This window comes from Pelobates fuscus, chromosome 1 (assembly GCF_036172605.1).
Source record: "Pelobates fuscus isolate aPelFus1 chromosome 1, aPelFus1.pri, whole genome shotgun sequence".
Lineage (NCBI taxonomy): Eukaryota > Metazoa > Chordata > Amphibia > Anura > Pelobatidae > Pelobates > Pelobates fuscus.
In genome coordinates this window covers 416,935,013-416,953,465 of record NC_086317.1, presented here as the reverse complement: position 1 = coordinate 416,953,465, position 18,453 = coordinate 416,935,013, and the positions used below count along the sequence as shown (strand labels likewise).

At 43.4% G+C, this 18,453-nt stretch overlaps 1 protein-coding gene across 2 annotated transcripts in view; it reads left to right on the top strand.

Moving 5' to 3' along the window:
- Positions 1-12,274, top strand: part of LOC134569995 (sterol O-acyltransferase 2-like) — a 94,339-nt gene extending 82,065 nt beyond the window's left edge. For both annotated transcript variants that reach the window (XM_063428476.1, XM_063428475.1), the window contains exon 16: positions 11,946-12,274. In XM_063428476.1, the coding sequence (XP_063284546.1) occupies positions 11,946-11,996 (51 nt within the window). In that variant the 3' untranslated portion in view covers positions 11,997-12,274. The remainder of the gene's footprint in view (positions 1-11,945) is intronic.
- The last annotated feature ends 6,179 nt before the right edge of the window (positions 12,275-18,453 follow it).

Genomic DNA, 18,453 nt, shown 5'->3' with positions numbered 1-18,453 from the left:
CACCAAAAACCCAAAGACCTAGCCACTACTATAAAAATCACAGTGAAACCCCCATTACACATACCAATAGGTACCAATTATTATCTATTGACTCCGAAATTGAAAATGAGGATCATTTTTTAGAGATTCAGACACACCCCAACACTTTTGTAAATACACCATACCCAACAAGAGCAAAGAAAAGAACCCTAAGCCCAGAGGCAAACGGAGTGGCAGAAGACAACAAAAAAGAGAGATTAGAAAGATAAAAACTGCTCCGAAAGAGTCAGATGCTGGTATTTTTAATTTATCACAAAAAGTTTTAAATGCAGCACAGATTTCAGTTTTAAGCAAAGGACTAAAATATGCCCCCACGAATTCTTTTAAACCTTTTGAAGCATTTTTAGATGTCAATAAATTCGTACGTAAAGCTACACTTAAGAGATTTTTTAATGCACATAACCCAGAAACCAATCCCCCTCACCCGTCATCCCTCCCTCCCCCTACCTCCACCGAGCAATCTGCTTACATTAACACGGACCTCAAACCAAAATCTACTTTTTATCCCTATCATTTTAAATCAGCCCCACTTGTGATGTTTGAGAAGTCTGTACTAAGAGATTTTAATAAAATTAAATACAATAAATATGATGAACAGAACCTAAATGCACTAGAAAAGAGAGCTATCAAACAATTGCAAGAAGACAAAGAAATTGTTATTAAACCTGCTGACAAGGGTGGGGGTCTAGTTATCCAATCGAGTTCAATGTATATTAATGAAGCCTATAAGCAAATGAACGATACTGCTATATATGAGAAATTATCTAGGGATCCCACATCATCTATACAGCAAAAAATAATTACCTTTCTACAAAAAGGACTAGATGAAAATATTCTAAACAAAAAAAGAATTTGATTACCTGTTTGTAAAAAATCCTAAAATTCCAGTAATTTATTTTTTACCGAAAATACACAAAGACGCTCAACACCCCCCCGGCAGACCCATTGTGTCCGGGATCAACTCTCTGTTATGTAATTTGTCCCAATACATAGATACCCTACTACAACCAGCGGTAAAACTTATGAAATCTTATTTGAAGGATTCAATGTCACTGAGATTTTTAAATGTTTTTTGTTGGGAACCAGATTTTACACTCGTTACATGTGATGTCACCTCACTGTATACCATTATCCCCCACCAACTTGGATGCAATGCTGTTAAAACAATGCTATCTAACGAAAAAATAATTCCAGATTCTCAGATCAATTTTATTGTAGAAGGTATAGACATCATTTTAACTAACAATTACTTTTGGTTTTATGACTCTTTTTATCTTCAGAAGAGGGGAACAGCTATGGGGACCAGGTTTGCTCCCAGTTATGCCAACCTTTTTATGGCTGACTGGGAATCCAGCGCCATTTGGGGACGGCATGCCTGGGAGCATAACCTGGTCTCCTATTTTAGATATATTGATGATCTGTTTTTTATATGGAAAGGCCCGGAGGACTCACTTAACTCTTTTATATCAAACCTTAACTCCAACGACAGAGGGATTGTTTTAACATGTGAATATAGTAAAGAGATAATCAATTTTTTAGATTTAAGTATTTTTATCAAGGGAGGTACAATACACAGTAAGACATTTTTTTTAAAAAGTATGCACTAACACTGCAATTGATCACACCAGTTGTCACTACAAGCCATTGCTGGAGAGTGCACCGAAAAGTCAGTTTTTACGAATACGTCGAAACTGTTCCCACATTAATGATTTTAACGAACAATCATTGGTTTTAAAAAAACAATTCATGGAAAAAAACTATTCACCCACAAAATTGGATAACACTATATTATCAGTGAAAGAAAAACCTAGAGAGAGCCTCCTCACCTATAAGGATAAAAACAACACGGAAGCCCCCACCCTTCCTATAATTTTTAATTATAATAACAAAAATGGTTTTATCAAAAAAACAATCAAAAAACACTGGCATCTCTTAAGACAAGACGATCTCCTGAAAGAAATCTTACCAATACAACCTAAAATTGTTTTTAGAGGTGCACCAAATTTTAGATCCATTTTAACTGATAACTATACTAAAGAAATCAAAAATCCACCACACACCTTTTTAGATGGAGCTACAGGATTTTACAAATGCAAAAGATGCATTGTGTGTAAGAGCACTGCTCCCTCTACACACTGTAAAGTTACTAATTTTAAATCCAATATCACCAACAAAAACTATACCATTAAAGATTTTATTGGATGTAATACCACCAACGTCATCTATCTATTAGAGTGCCCGTGTGGCCTCCAATATGTAGGTATGACCACCAGATGTCTTAAAACCAGATTAGCAGAACATTGCCGGAATATAAAAAACGGATACCCCAATCACTCTGTGTCTAAGCACTTTGTAAAAAATATCTTAGGGAGATCAGAAATGGAGTGGGTGTTCAATCTACAAACTTTAACCCCCCAAGGCTTAAACGCTGATTTTGATTTATTTAATTTTTTATAATAATATGATTGTTTTTTTAATAAATGTCATTTTGTTATGTATGGTTTTATGCAGTCAGTCTGGGGCTATCCGATTCATAGTTGTTACCTACGGCATTATAGTCTGGGATACCCCCAGCCTGACTGCATTATCACTAATATGTTCATCATTAATATATATACCATTAATATATATGCCCAAATGTGTTTATGCACCTTAATGAAAGCCTAATATTTAAGGCTTCCACTACTAGTTACTCTGTAAGATGTGTCTCTTTGTTTTATTTTATTTTATTTTATTTTATCTCATTTTATTTATTTATTTATTTATTTATTTTATTTATTTATTACATATAAGTGTCCAGAAATATCTCTATTGCTTTTTGGTTTTAAAAAGTTTATATATGTGATGTTTATGATGTCTATATACTCATTTTATTTTCCCTATTTGCACTATTACATCTAATTTCGTATGTGCACTATATATGATATGCCTAATCAGCCAGTACAATTTATACTTAATTAATTAATTCATCCATTCATTTATTTATAATTAGCCAGTATATGTTATACTAAACTAATTCATTTAATCATTCATTTATTTACCTCCTCAACCAACTTTTATACATATATAAATATGTCCTGTCTGAGAACTATTAGTCCATAACGATTTACTGACGAAAGGGCGCGCACAACTACATTTCCCATGCGCCCTTTCGCCGATCTGCCGATCACGTGACCCGCGTGCCATCCTCCTATTGGCCACGGGTCACGTGTTGTTTCACGATCCGCCCCTCATGCAATGGACGCCGCCCACTTACTGGACGTCAGCATTGCCTACCAGACCTCCCTACTCTGCAGAGGCCGATCACGTGACCGGCGCACTAGTGAAATACATATGATTTAATACTACTATATTTACTGTAATACACTCCGCACGATTGGTCCTCTCTTCTTGTGTCTTCCATATCATATATTCCATACACCATATATGGTGTGAACCACTACAACAAGAGAAGTCACCCCCACAGCGGAATTAGAGACTAAAACCATTTGACCTCCTGACACTCATTGTCATCAACTTATCTACTATTATTAGTGTTGTCGCGAACCCGAAATTTTCGGTTCGCGAACGGCGAACGCGAACTTCCGCAAATGTTCGCGAACCGGCGAACCGCGCGAACCGCCATTGACTTCAATGGGCAGGCGAATTTTAAAAACAACAGGGACTCTTTCTGGCCACAATAGTGATGGAAAAGTTGTTTCAAGGGGACTAACACCTGGACTGTGGCATGCCAGAGGGGGATCCATGGCAAAACTCCCATGGAAAATTGCACAGTTGATGCAGAGTCTGCTTTTAATCCATAAAGGGCAGAAATCACCTAACATTGACACCTGTCCTCAAAGCCCAGCCCTGATACACACTGACACAGAGCAGAATAGAGACTGTTCCCCCTACATAGGGTCACTTGGCAGATATGGATTGACACCTGTCCTCAAACCCCTGATACACACTGACACAGAGCAGAATAGGGACTGTTCCCCCTACATAGGGTCACTTGGCAGATATGGATTGACACCTATCCTAATGATCCCTGATACACACTGACACAGAGTAGAATAGAGACTGTTCCCCCTACATAGGATCACTTGGCAGATATGGATTGACACCTGTCCTCAAAACCCCTGATACACACTGACACAGAGCAGAATAGAGACTGTTCCCCCTACATAGGGTCACTTGGCAGATATGGATTGACACCTGTCCTCAAAACCCCTGATACACACTGACACAGAGCAGAATAGAGACTGTTCCCCCTACATAGGGTCACTTGGCAGATATGGATTGACACCTGTCCTCAAAACCCCTGATACACACTGACACAGAGCAGAATAGGGACTGTTCCCCCTACATAGGGTCACTTGGCAGATATGGATTGACACCTGTCCTCAAAACCCCTGATACACACTGACACAGAGCAGAATAGAGACTGTTCCCCCTACATAGGGTCACTTGGCAGATATGGATTGACACCTGTCCTCAAAACCCCTGATACACACTGACACAGAGCAGAATAGGGACTGTTCCCCCTACATAGGGTCACTTGGAAGATATGGATTGACACCTGTCCTCAAAACCCCTGATACACACTGACACAGAGCAGAATAGGGACTGTTCCCCCTACATAGGGTCACTTGGCAGATATGGATTGACACCTATCCTAATGATCCCTGATACACACTGACACAGAGCAGAATAGAGACTGTTCCCCCTACATAGGGTCACTTGGCAGATATGGATTGACACCTGTCCTCAAAACCCCTGTTCACTGTGCACAGAGACCATGATACACACTGACACAGAGCAGAATAGAGACTGTTCACCGTCCACAGAGACCATGATACACACTGACACAGAGCAGAATAGAGACTGTTCCCTGTCCACAGACACCATGATACACACTGACACAGAGTGTCCGCGTGAAATAGGTCCGTGAGTAATGACGTCACGGGTAGCCTGCCCATAGTATCGCATAGGGTGGAAGAGCTGATAGGACATCTGAAACGTATTGGGATGGAGATGCTTAATTGTTCTCCAAAATGCTTGACACCACCCCATAGTGAATCTCTGCAAACTTTAATACCAGCAGAGGAGGAAGAATGTGGCAGCCCTCTGGGATTATTCGAAAAATTTCAAATTGATGATTTTCCAGACCCTGGGGTTGACATTAGTCCAGATTTACATCTTGTGACCCATGAGGATGTTCCAGGCACTACTTGTGAAATAAAGACAGATAATAAAGTGAATGATCCTTCTCCTTGGGACTTGCACCCTGTCGTTGAAGGTGGAGTAGGCAATGGCAAGAGCATGCTGTGGGTAGTCAGTGCAAACACTCTCTTCCCGGTGAATAATGAGGAGACTAACTATGATGACGTTATTTGAGTTGAAAGTAATTATGCCAGATATCTTTTGAAACCATATGGCAGGAACGAATTGGTTAAAAGAAAGGCAAGAGACCACCTGCATATAGACAAGAATACGCATAAGAGAAAGAAGAGAACAGGTGAAAAAGAGAAGCTGCAGACTGCCTATCTGCAAATAGTTGAGTTATGTCCTGAAGATGTCCGTGTTACCACAGTGCAGACTCTGTTTGAAACACTACTGAGGAGAGTCAGAGAAACCCCAGATCTTCACGTATTGGATGAGTCAGTGCGTGGAGTTGCAGAGAACGTAGAACAAGAAATATTTAAACTTTTCCTGTGTACTGACAGCAGATATACATAGGGTCACTTGGCAGATATGGATTGACACCTGTCCTCAAAACCCCTGATACACACTGACACAGAGCAGAATAGGGACTGTTCCCCCTACATAGGGTCACTTGGCAGATATGGATTGACACCTGTCCTCAAAACCCCTGATACACACTGACACAGAGCAGAATAGAGACTGTTCCCTGTCCACAGAGACCATGATACACACTGACACAGAGCAGAATAGAGACTGTTCACCGTCCACAGAGACCATGATACACACTGACACAGAGCAGAATAGGGACTGTTCCCCCTACATAGGGTCACTTGGCAGATATGGATTGACACCTGTCCTCAAAACCCCTGATACACACTGACACAGAGCAGAATAGAGACTGTTCCCTGTCCACAGAGACCATGATACACACTGACACAGAGCAGAATAGGGACTGTTACCCCTACATAGGGTCACTTGGCAGATATGGATTGACAAATCCCTGACAAACAGCTACCACATGCAAGGAAGGCAGCAGGGGCGCAAATGACCCACTCCCGACGCGGGAAGGTAGTGACGACAAATAACAATACAGGACTCTTTAGAGGCCCTGTAATTGTAATCAGTCCACTTGAAATCCTTTAACTTTGATCAATTGGAGGGAAGTCTGGTGCAGAGTCACTGACCCATGCGCAGGGCCAGCCTTAGGCCTTTGGGCGCCCTGTGCAAGAAATCTTCACCCTGTCACACCCATGTGCAAGAAATCTTCACCCTGTCACACACACACACACAGGCAGACAGCCATACACACGCACACACACAACTGCGACTGACTAGGTTTGTCACCTCCTCAAAAGGACGCATGAGCCTACAGGCATTGCGCATGAGCGTCCAGTAACGTGGCAAAAATATTCCCAGCTCCCCAGAGGCTGTCCTAGCACCCCGGTCATACAAATATTCATTAACAGCTTTTTCTTGTTGGAGCAGGCGGTCGAACATTAGGAGTGTTGAATTCCAACGTGTAGGGCTGTCGCAAATCAAGCGCCTCACTGGCATGTTGTTTCGCCGCTGGATATCGGCAAAGTGAGCCATGGCCGTGTAGGAACGCCTGAAATGGCCACACACCTTCCTGGCCTGCTTCAGGACGTCCTGTAAGCCTGTGTACTTATGCACAAAGCGTTGTACGATCAGATTACACACATGTGCCATGCACGGCACATGTGTCAACTTGCCCAACTTCAATGCCGCTATCAAATATTTTCCGTTGTCACACACCACTTTGCCGATATCCAGTTGCTGCGGAGTCAGCCACTTTTCCACCTGTGCGTTCAGGGCGGACAGGAGTGCTTGTCCGGTGTGACTCTCTGCTTTCAGGCAAGTCAAACCCAAGACGGCGTGACATTGCCGTATCCGGGATGTGGAATAGTACCTGGGGAGCTGGGGGGGTGCCGTTGATGTGGAGCAAGAAGCAGCGGCACAAGAGGACTCAGCCGAGGAGGTTATGGAAGAGGATGGAGTAGGAGGAGTAGAGGAGGTGGCAGCAGGACTGCCTGCAATTCGTGGCGGTGTCACCAACTCCTCTGCAATGCCACGCATTCCTTGCTTGTCAGCCGTCAGCAGGTTTACCCAATGCGCAGTGTAGGTGATATACCTGCCCTGACCATGCTTTGCAGACCCTTGCCCCAACACTGTGTGCCAGACATGCCATGACTTCCTTTTGCACAATCGAGTACAAGTTTTGTGAAAAGAAATTCCGGCCGGGTACCTTCCACTGCGGTGTCCCAATAGCTACAAATTTTTTGAACGCCTCAGACTCAACCAGATTGTATGGTAAAAGCTGGCGGGCTAATAGTTCGGACAAGCCAGCTGTCAGACGCTGGGCAAGGGGGTGACTTGGTGACATTGGCTTCTTACGCTCAAACATGTCCTTGACAGACACATGACTGTGGGCAGATGAGCGGGAACTGCTCAAGGCGGGAGACGGAGTGGCGGATGGTTGAGAGGGGGCAAGAAGGACAGCAGTGGTTGACGTGGCTGAAGATGCTGGACCAGGAGGAGGATGGCGGCTTAGAGTAGGTGTGCTGCTTGTACTCATGTGTTGATCCCATAGGCGTTTGTGATGTGAGATCATGTGCCTACGCAAAGCAGTTGTACCTAGGTGGGTGTTGGACCTCCCACGACTCAGTTTCCTTTGGCACAGGTTGCAAATGGCATCGCTGTTGTCAGAGGCAGACACACAAAAAAAATGCCACACTGCTGAGCTCTGCAATGACGGCATTCTGGTGGTGGACACAGCATGCGTTGATTGGCGTGCTGTCGGGCTGACCCCGGGTGCCGATGCATGCTGTCTGACTGTGCCCCTAGCTCCTTGCGACGACCCCCCCTGCTTCCAACTCGTCTCCTCCTCCTCTCTGTCTCCCCATCTGAACTTTCACCCTGTTCTTCTTCTTGCCGAGCGGGCACCCACGTGACATCCATGGACGCATCGTCATCATCAACCGCTTCGCTTGTATCTGACAACTCAGAAAAGGAAGCAGCAGCGGGTACAACATCATCATAATCACACCGTACCTCCATGTGTTTAATGCTGCCTGCCTGAGACATATCCCTGTTATCTACATCCTCTAGCAATAATGGTTGCGCATCACTCATTTCTTCAAACGGGTGTGTGAATAACTCCTCTGACATACCAAGTAAAGCGGCTGTGGTGCTAGTTTTGGTGGTGGCGGCAGGCGGGTGAGTGCTATCTTGAGAGGTGCCTGAAGCTAAGCTGGAGGAGGATGGTGCGTCAAGGTTCCGAGCGGAGGCTGTACAAGATTGGGTGTCCTGTGTTAGCCAGTCAACTAAGTCCTCAGAACTTTTCAAGTTCAGGGTACGTGGCTTCTGAAAACTGGGCATTATTCTAGGGCAAAAGGGAATCACAGCACCACGACCACGACGGCCCCTGCGGGGTGGCCTGCCTCTGCCTGTCATTTTTTGGGGGATTAGTGGTACTATGCGTGCAAGCTACTGTGAGACCAGATATGATTGGCAATGTGCACTGGAACAGTTCTGCAGAGCACACGCTGAAGGAAGGACTGACAGAGCCGCTTGAAGACAAGTAACTGCTATTCAATCTATAACAGTGAAAAACAAATTTTGGTTTTAAAAGCACGCTATAGAGACACCAAATATGATTGGCAACTGTCAAAGCACGCTGGAACAGGTCTACAGAGCACACGCTGAAGTAGGCCTGACACCCAGACGCTTGCAGACAACTAACTGATCTTCTATTACATTGAAAAAAAAATATTTATTTTAAATGTAAAGCTTAACCAATTGTTAAAACAGATATGAGTGGTGGCACTGGGCAAGTAGGCACAGTATCCAATGTGAACCTCACACAGAAGCTGGCAGGCAACTGCTCTTCTATTACAGTGGAAACAAAATTTTGGTTGTAAAAGCACGCTATAGAGACACCAGATATGAGTGGCAACTGTCAAAGCACGCTGGCACAGGTCTGCAGAGCACACGCTGAAGTAGGCCTGACACCCAGACGCTTGCAGACAACTAACTGCTCTTCTATTACAGTGAAAAAAATATATTTATTTTAAATGTAAAGCTTAACCAATTGTTAAAACAGATATGAGTGGTGGCACTGGGCAAGTAGGCACAGTATCCAATGTGAACCTCACACAGAAGCTGGCAGGCAGGCAACTGCTCTTCTATTACAGTGGAAACAAAATTTTGGTTGTAAAAGCACGCTATAGAGACACAAGATATGAGTGGCAACTGTCAAAGCACGCTGGCAGGGTTGTGCAGGGCACACGCTGAAGGAAGGCCTGACAGAGCCGCTTGAATGACACTGACTGTCTGCTATTAGCTTACACTGGAAACCTTTTTTCTTTGTAAAAGCACGCTAAAGAGACACCAGATATGATTGGCAACTGTCAAAGCACGCTTGCACAGGTCTGCAGAGCACACGCTGAAGTAGGCCTGACACCCAGATGCTTGCAGACAACTAACTGATCTTCTATTACAGTGAAAAAAAATGATTTCTTTAAAATCTAAAGCTTAAGCTATTGTTAAAACAGATATGAGTGGTGGCACTGGGCAAGTGGGCACAGTATCCAATGTGAACCTCACACAGAAGCTGGCAGGCAGGCAACTGCTCTTCTATTACAGTGGAAACAAAATTTTGGTTGTAAAAGCACGCTATAGAGACACCAGATATGAGTGGCAACTGTCAAAGCACGCTGGCACAGGTCTGCAGAGCACACGCTGAAGTAGGCCTGACACCCAGATGCTTGCAGACAACTAACTGATCTTCTATTACAGTGAAAAAAAATGATTTCTTTAAAATCTAAAGCTTAAGCTATTGTTAAAACAGATATGAGTGGTGGCACTGACTGTGCAAATGGGCAAGGCATCCAACCTGACACAGAAGCTGGCAGGCAGGCAACTGCTCTTCTATTACAGTGAAAAAATATGATTTATTTCAAATCTAAAGCTTAACCAATTGTTAAAACAGATATGAGTGGTGGCACTGGGCAAGTGGGCACAGTATCCAATGTGAACCTCACACAGAAGCTGGCAGGCAGGCAACTGCTCTTCTATTACAGTGAAAAAAAAATATTTATTTTAAATGTAAAGCTTAACCAATTGTTAAAATAGATATGAGTGGTGGCACTGGGCAAGTAGGCACAGTATCCAATGTGAACCTCACACAGAAGCTGGCAGGCAGGCACCTGCAATTACATTACACAGGAAAAAAAAAAAAAAGCAGCCTGATGTTCTAGCCCTAAAAAGGGCTTTTTGGGGTGCTGTCCTTACAGCAGAGATCAGATGAGTCCTTCAGGATTGTAGTGGACACTGAATACCCTAGCCTAGCTATCAATTTCCCTGTCTAATCAGCAGCAGCTAAACTTTCCCTCCTCTCACTAAGCATGCATCTTCCGAATGAATCGAAAATGGATGCTGGGAGCGAGGTTGGAGGGTGTGGAAGGGAGGGAGTGCTGCTGATTGGCTGGAATGTGTCTGCTGACCGAGAGGCACAGGGTCAAAGTTTGCCCAATGATGACGAATAGGGGGCGGATCGAACTGCGCATGTGTCCGCCCGCCGCGGCGAACGCGAACACGCTAATTTCGCCGGGAACTGTTCGCCGGCGGACAGTTCGTACATCACTAACTATTATTATTATTTTTTACATTATATATTTTTTACTGATTATTTTTTAACTTTGGCGCAACCTTTCTTTGCTTTTTACTGTGTATTCCTTATATAGAGGGTTAGAGGGTTACCCTCTATAAGGTCGCTGCCTGTCCAATATATTATTAGCGCTAACCTACACCCCTCTTTCTTTTACGATATGTTGAACATGCATATTTTATTTGGTAGTTTTAGCATTATGTATTTTTATGTCTTTTTAGTAACATGTGTAAAATGGAGTTTGTGCTCTTTCCTCGGAGATAATTGAGTTACTTCCCAATTATCTCCAGGATAGAGAGGAGGGATTACAATGTGGATGTGGGAGTGTTTACTGCTAAACTGTCCTGATTGGTTAATGTCCAATATGTGTCCCAGTTTTCCATCAGGTCCCCTAGAGGAGTGTCCACCTGGTGGAAGACCTGCATAAATACCGGGCACACATTAAACAGATCACCTGCTGACCCTCAATACGGAGCCTTGTCTCGTACTTGGGGGGGGGTTAATCGTATGGTTTTGCTATTTGGCTGTCTGGAGTGTAAACCTATTGGTATGGTTTTTACTGTTCGGCTGTTTGGAGTATTCGTATGGTTCTTCCTGTTCGGCGGATTGGTGTCTTTGGTAGCTGACTTTGTATCTGGAATGGGAATATCTACTAAATGGCGTTTAACCCCTTTTATGCCCGGGGTGCCGTTACAGGCATTATCTGCCGATACTTTTAGAAAGGTTGGATAAGGTATGTATGTGCTGAGGAATATTGCCTGTGAATAGGAAAACAATTGTATGAATATAAATGACGATAATAATAATCAATTAAATGCCAAAATATGTTGGCTCTGTGTTTGGGGTTTGTTTGTGTGTGTGTGGGGGGGACACTTTTTTCACTTATTTTTTTTTTTTTTTTATTGTCCTTTTTTTTTACCTGGTTTCATATTTTAAGTTTCTGCAATTTGAAGGAAGTCTTGGCATTATTTCACATTGAAACTGCAATTGTTGGTAGATACTGTATTTTCAATGATTTTTTTTCTCTTCACAGAAAACATTCTGGGGATTGGTGACTCCTCGTTCTTGGTCATGTCAGATATAGTTAATTAAGATTGTACTGTTTAGCGTTCTGTGAAACGTTGAACACATGTGTTGCATTGGAAATTCTGTAATACTACATGGCTAAATATGGATGTATGTGGCTACAGCATCCTTATCCTCTAGATGTAATCTGTACTGTTGTAGAAACCAAGCAAGCAACATTGTCCAGATTTCTATGTGACTATTTCTATGGACTTTGAAGAGACTTTGAGTTTGTCTGACACCAGAGTGCTCTCATTTACACAGAATGCAGAGTTACAGAGTTGTTCTGCTTCATGGCCGCATACCTCATGGAACCTGAGACGTTTCTTACTTGGTACTACCAGGAATTATATGAAATAACAATGCACCAAATTACAATGTATCTGAAACAAATGTCTTAATAGAATAACTGGCTGATCTACACAAACAAACTGATGTTAATTTCACATTGCATAACTCAAAATTGTGATCTGTGTGTGGGTGTAAAGGTGCGGTTTTCAGTAGACTTCTAATTTTTCTTCCTAAGCCAAAAGTGTTGGTTCTGTAATGGAGATTGTGTTGCTGTTGGATATAAAGGCTTATTCATCTAGAAATCATTCTGTACACCTGTCCAGAGGGCAGTTGGCACAACTGATAATGGCTATCCCCCTAATTTCTCCAAGTTCATGTTGTGCTCTTCTTTCCCAGTCTCTCTTCCTACTAATTATGTTTTATATGATGTTTGGGCCTCATATTGCTAGTGGAACAAATGCCCCTACTGTTCATGGATAAAGAAGAAATTGACTACAACACTACAAGCCTATTATAAAGTAGGTCTATGTTAACCAAAGCGCAGTAAGACTCTGTACTCTGTATCTTCTGTTTACTCTAATTAAATAATTTCTCACTCTCTCTGATGATAAAAATTGCCATGAGTTTATCTAGCTAGCATCAACCAGCAAACAATAATAACATGCTCTTTCTATACATCATTACTTGTATGGTGAATTGTTATGCTGTTAATTGCATGTATATTAAGATTATGTTATGCCATTTCATTAGGAGCCATTTTAATAACAAATTGTGTTCACATTAACTCAGTCTAAATGTATAAAACAAAGTGCATATATTGGCCAATTAAAGGACTGTGGTGCAATAAATGACACATGCTTTGTTGGTCTTTTTGACAGGGTAATGGTTGCTCTGGGGCATAAACATTGCTACTATTTAGTATTCTTGCTAAATTGTATTGTTTAACAGCTCATTTACCACTCATTGACTTGCTTTCTGTTTCTTCAATATTTGCTAGTAGGCTTGCTAAGTTAATGTAAGAACAATGGTTGTCAAATACAAATACACAATATGCTTCAATACATTTTAGTGAAAAAGTCTCAAACAACAAGTAAAACTGAGAGCAGTAAAGTAGTCATTTCAGTTCAATACATTGTAGTGAACAAAAGTCTCAAACAAGTGGCAAAATATAAAATACACAAAAGATAAAATATAACCACTGTATGCAAACGTCAAAACACCTACTAAATAGTGTGCCCTCCAAACACCACAAACAAGAAAACATGCAAATAAGTAAAATTAGGATATATAGGGGCAACACCTCCCAATCGATCACAATAAGGGTGATACAACCTTAATATGAGAACAGAATGAGTAGCTTTGAATATCTAAAGGGAAAACAAACTGGACATAGTGTAATTAAGTAATGTCCCAATAAACACGCAATATGTAAGTAGCACTCACAAGAGAATACATAGAATCAGGCACATCATCCTTAACTCGGGTATGAGATAAATTTGCTCTGAGATGTGGATACATTTCTCAAACTCAAGAGAAAGCAGAAATCAAAAATAGTGCAGATGGTAGGTATAAAACAAATGTTTATTAAGATTGCACTTACAAAATAGACGATAAAATAGGCATGTCTCCAGTTCCAGTGGATCTGGATGCTACTGGTGATAAACTTGGAGTAAGCCAGACAATAAACATAAGTGAGTCTCCAATGTCTATATCCAACACGTTCCGTCTGTATGGACTTCTTCAGGAGTATCTATCCCCATCTTTCCTATCATCCATTTAAATAGGAGAGATGATCAGATGTCGTTCATCGGTGTCATGTGTACACCACGTGCGTTCCACACTGGAAACGTTATGCTGTTTCTGGCTTTTGATGACAACATATCCTGTTACTTAGTGTATCTCTAGTGGGTGTTGTGCATTTCACGCTGGCACGCAAGCGTATCCATGGTCATGTACAGGTGATACTCAAAAAATGTGAATATTGCGCAAAAGTTCATTTATTTCAGTAATGCAATGTAAAAGGGGAAACTAATATATGAGCTAGACACATTACATGCAAAGCAAGATAGTTCAAGCCGTGATTTGTCATAAGTGCGATTATTATGGCTTACAGCTCATGAAAACCTCAAATCCACAATCTCAGTAAATAAGAATATTACATGCAATCAATAAAACAAGTAGTGTACATAGAACAATATCGGACCTCTGAAAAGTATAAGCATGCATATGGACTCAGTACTTGGTTTGGGCCCCTTTTGCAGAAATTACTGCCTCAATGCGGCGTGGCATGGAAGCTATCAGCCTGTAACCCTGCTGTGGTGTTACGGAAGACCAGGGTGCTTCAATAGCGGCCTTCAGCTCGTCTGCATTGTTCGGTCTCATGTCTCTCATCTTTCTCTTGGCAATGCCCCATAGATTCTCTATGGGGTTCAGGTCAGGCGAGTTTGCTGGCCAATCAACCACAGTAATCCCACGGTCATTGAACCAGGCTTTGGTGCTTTTGGCAGTGTGGGCAGGTGCTGGAAAATGAAGTCCGCATCCCCATAAAGCTCATCTTTGGAAGGAAGCTTGAAGTGCTCCAAAATCGCCTGGTAGATGGCTGCATTGACCCTGGACTTAATGAAGCACAGTGGACCAACACCAGCAGATGGCATGGCTCCCCAAATCAACACAGACTGTGGAAACTTCACACTGGACTTCAAGCATCTTGCAGTGTGTGCCTCTCCATTCTTCCTTTTTGGTTTCCAAATGAGGTCCTTGGTTTCCAAATGAGATGCAAAAGTTGCTCTTATCAGAAAAGAGGACTTTGGACCCCTGAGCAACAGCCCAGGTCTGTTTTTCTTTAGCCCAGGTAAGATGCTTCTGACGTTGTTTGTTGTTCAGGAGCGGCTTGACAAGAGGAATACGACATCTGAAGCCCATGTCCAGGATCCGTCTGTGTGTGTGGGGGCTCTTGATGCACTGAATCCAGCCTCAGTCCACTCCTTGTGAAAGCCCCCAACACATTTGAATGGCCTTTTCCTGACACTCCTCTCCAGGCTGCGGTCATCCCTGCTGCTAGTGCACCTTTTTCTTCCACACTTTTCCCTTCCACATAACTTTCTATTAATGTGCTTTGATACAGCACTTTGGGAACATCCAACTTCCTTCGCAATTACCTTTTGAGGCTTTTCCTCCTTATGGAGGGTGTCAATTATGGTTTTCTGCACAACTGTCAGGTCAGCAGTTTTCCCCATGATTCTGATTCCTACTGAACCAGACTAAGGGACCATTTAAAGGCTCAGAAACCCTTTGCAGGTGTTATGGCTTACTTAGCTGATTAGAGTGGGACACTGTCAGCCTAGAATATTGCACCTTTTCACAATATTTACTGAGATTGTGGATTTGGGGTTTTCATGAGCTGTAAGCCATAATTATCGCACTTATGACAAATCACGGCTTGAACTATCTTGCTTTGCATGTAATGCGTCTATCTCATATATTAGTTTCCGCTTTTATGTTGCATTACTGAGATAAATTAACTTTTGCACGATATTCTAATTTTTTGAGTTTCCCCTGTAGAACCGTGTCTTGAAATTAGAAGACTAAAATAAAGGCTAATGAAACCAAAACATCTTTACAAAATAGATAGAGGACTTGTGGGATAACACATGGGAGGTGTTTCTTCCGTCCCTTGTGGTCTCTGAGGTCATCACTGTGTGCCGGGTCACATGACCGGGTCTGGCATACATAATGATGCAGCATCAGAAATACTGTCAGTCTGGAGCACGGCTGCATGGACAGCCGCACATCGTGGACAGGGACCAGATGGCACCACTCGCGATGACTGGGTAAGCAAGGCCGCCGCACAAGGCGCAGAGGCAGGGGACCTGACATAATCTCCCCCCCGCAATGACCGCCAGAAGGCAGCAAGCCAAGGGCTTCAAAGGAAAACGAGCATGAAAGGCACAAACAAGATGAGGGGTGTTCAAATCAGAGGTGGTTACCCAGGAATGCTACTCCAGGCCATGCCCCCTCCAATGGACAAGGTACTGCTAGGTGCCCCTGTGACAGCGGGAGTAGAAGAGGGACTGAACCTCGTACTCCTCACCAGAGTCAGCCCGGACAGGACCAGGGCATCTAACAGGCCTCGTGTACAAGTTGCACAGGATGGGTTTCAAAAGGGACACGTGGAACATATTGGGGATGCGCAGGGGCAGAGGCAACTCCAAGGAGTAAGAGGCTGGATTGACCCTGCACAGCACCCTATACGGACTTATGAATTTGGGCACCAGCTTCATAGAAGGGACACGGTACACCAGGTACATAGGGTGCCACAGCTCTATGGCGATCAGCGAACCTCTTCTGGGACTAGGCTGCACGAGAGAGAGCTAGATGGACCTGATTCCCACAGAGTGGCAAGGTGGCCGTCCAAAGCGGGTATTCCCTTGTTGGAGAACACACCGGGAAGGATGCTGGGTTGCACACCATATGCCACCTGGACAGGACTTAAGCCAGTAGTGGCATGAGAGACTGTGTTCCTGGCAAACTCAGCCCATGGGAGAAGTAGGGACCAATTGTCCTGTTGCTCATTAACAAAGCAGCCCAAGTAGAGTTCCAGAGACTGGTATGCCCTTTCAGCAGCACCATTTGACTGTGGGTGGTAGGAAGAGGAAAAGGACAAAGATATACCCATTTCTGCAAAGAATCCCCTCCAAAACCTCTATGAATAGGGGATCCCTGTCAGAGACTACGTCTACTGGTATACCATGTAACCTGAACACTTCCTTTGCAAAGACCTCAGCCAGTTGCACAGCAGATGGGAGCTTCTTCAGTGGAATGAAGTGAGCCATTTTGGAGAATTTGACGGTAACCATTAAAATGACTATATGGCCTTCAGAGGGGGGAAGGCCCACTATAAAATATATGGAGAGGTGTGTCCAAGGAGTCTTGGGTTCCGAAAGGGGCATGTGGCAGCAGCAGCCACTTTAAAACTGTATTTTCTTTAAAATGTATGTACCACTTTAAGAACCAAGGATATGCGGGTGTAATATGTGTTACAGATCTATGGCGTTCGCATGCGGCGGTATAAAACCCGTCGGCATTCATGTAATCGTTCCACGAACAGTGAATTCCATCTCTGTTTGTGAAACGAACAAACTGCCGAAGGGAGACCACCCTCAGGAGGTCGTGTGGCTCTCATTAAGGATTGCAACTTTGTTGCAATCGGTAAATTAAGAGGATTCAGGGTGGCCGTCGTTCGGCTACCGACCACGCGGCGGTCGGCCATCTTGGATCCTTTGTTAGCCCAGCGGTATTTGGTCGTCGAGCGCCTGGAACTAAAATCGGCTACTCGGCGGCACGAATACCGCTGGACTTCCAAGCCGTTCGGGAGCCCCGGTCCTTCGGTAAAGTGTTTCCCTGCAGTTATTCTGTAGTTTGAATGTAACTTGAATGTAATGTTGGTTTCATGCGGCGTTCAGTTATTTATGCTGGGATCTGAGCGGTACTTTCACGAATTGTGCGCGCAGACCCCAGCTATCTACCGAACGTCCATTCGTTTAAATCAGAATAATATAAAAGTTATGTATTTTAATGTAAATTATATGTTCTGTTGCACCGAGGGATAATCCACTTAACTGTATATTCCAGTGTGAGTATCCCTCGTGTGCAGCAGGGGCTGCTGGGAGAAATACCCCAGATTGTTCAGTTTCCCATGTAGTCCCCTATTGTATAACCCCTGAATTGTCTGTAGGGAAACCCCTTGCATGGGAAATCCCATAAATACTGGAAGTGTGTGATTAAAACCTCAGTTGACCTCCAAGCTATGTGTCGTCTAGTTCTTGGAGGGAAGGGATTGTAACTACGCTACCTGTCTTGTACCTGTTTGGATTGCCTTTCCTGTCTACCAGTGGAGATACCTTGGATAATACCTCTACTCCACTACAGGGCATAAGAAGGGACTATGGTGGCCTGCTTGTAGGGGATGTAGGGGACTTAGATTGAGTACAGACTCGGCAAGCCTTAACATCCTGTCTAGCAGAAGGCCGCCAAAACGGTCTTCTTATTATTTCATATGTTTTGCTGATATCTGGGTGACCCGCTGTCTTTGCCCTGTGATATAATGTCATAACTTTTCTCATGTCTCTTCCCTGTACGAACAATAAACCAGTGGGTGTTTCAGGTTGTGCTTGGTTTTGGTAACC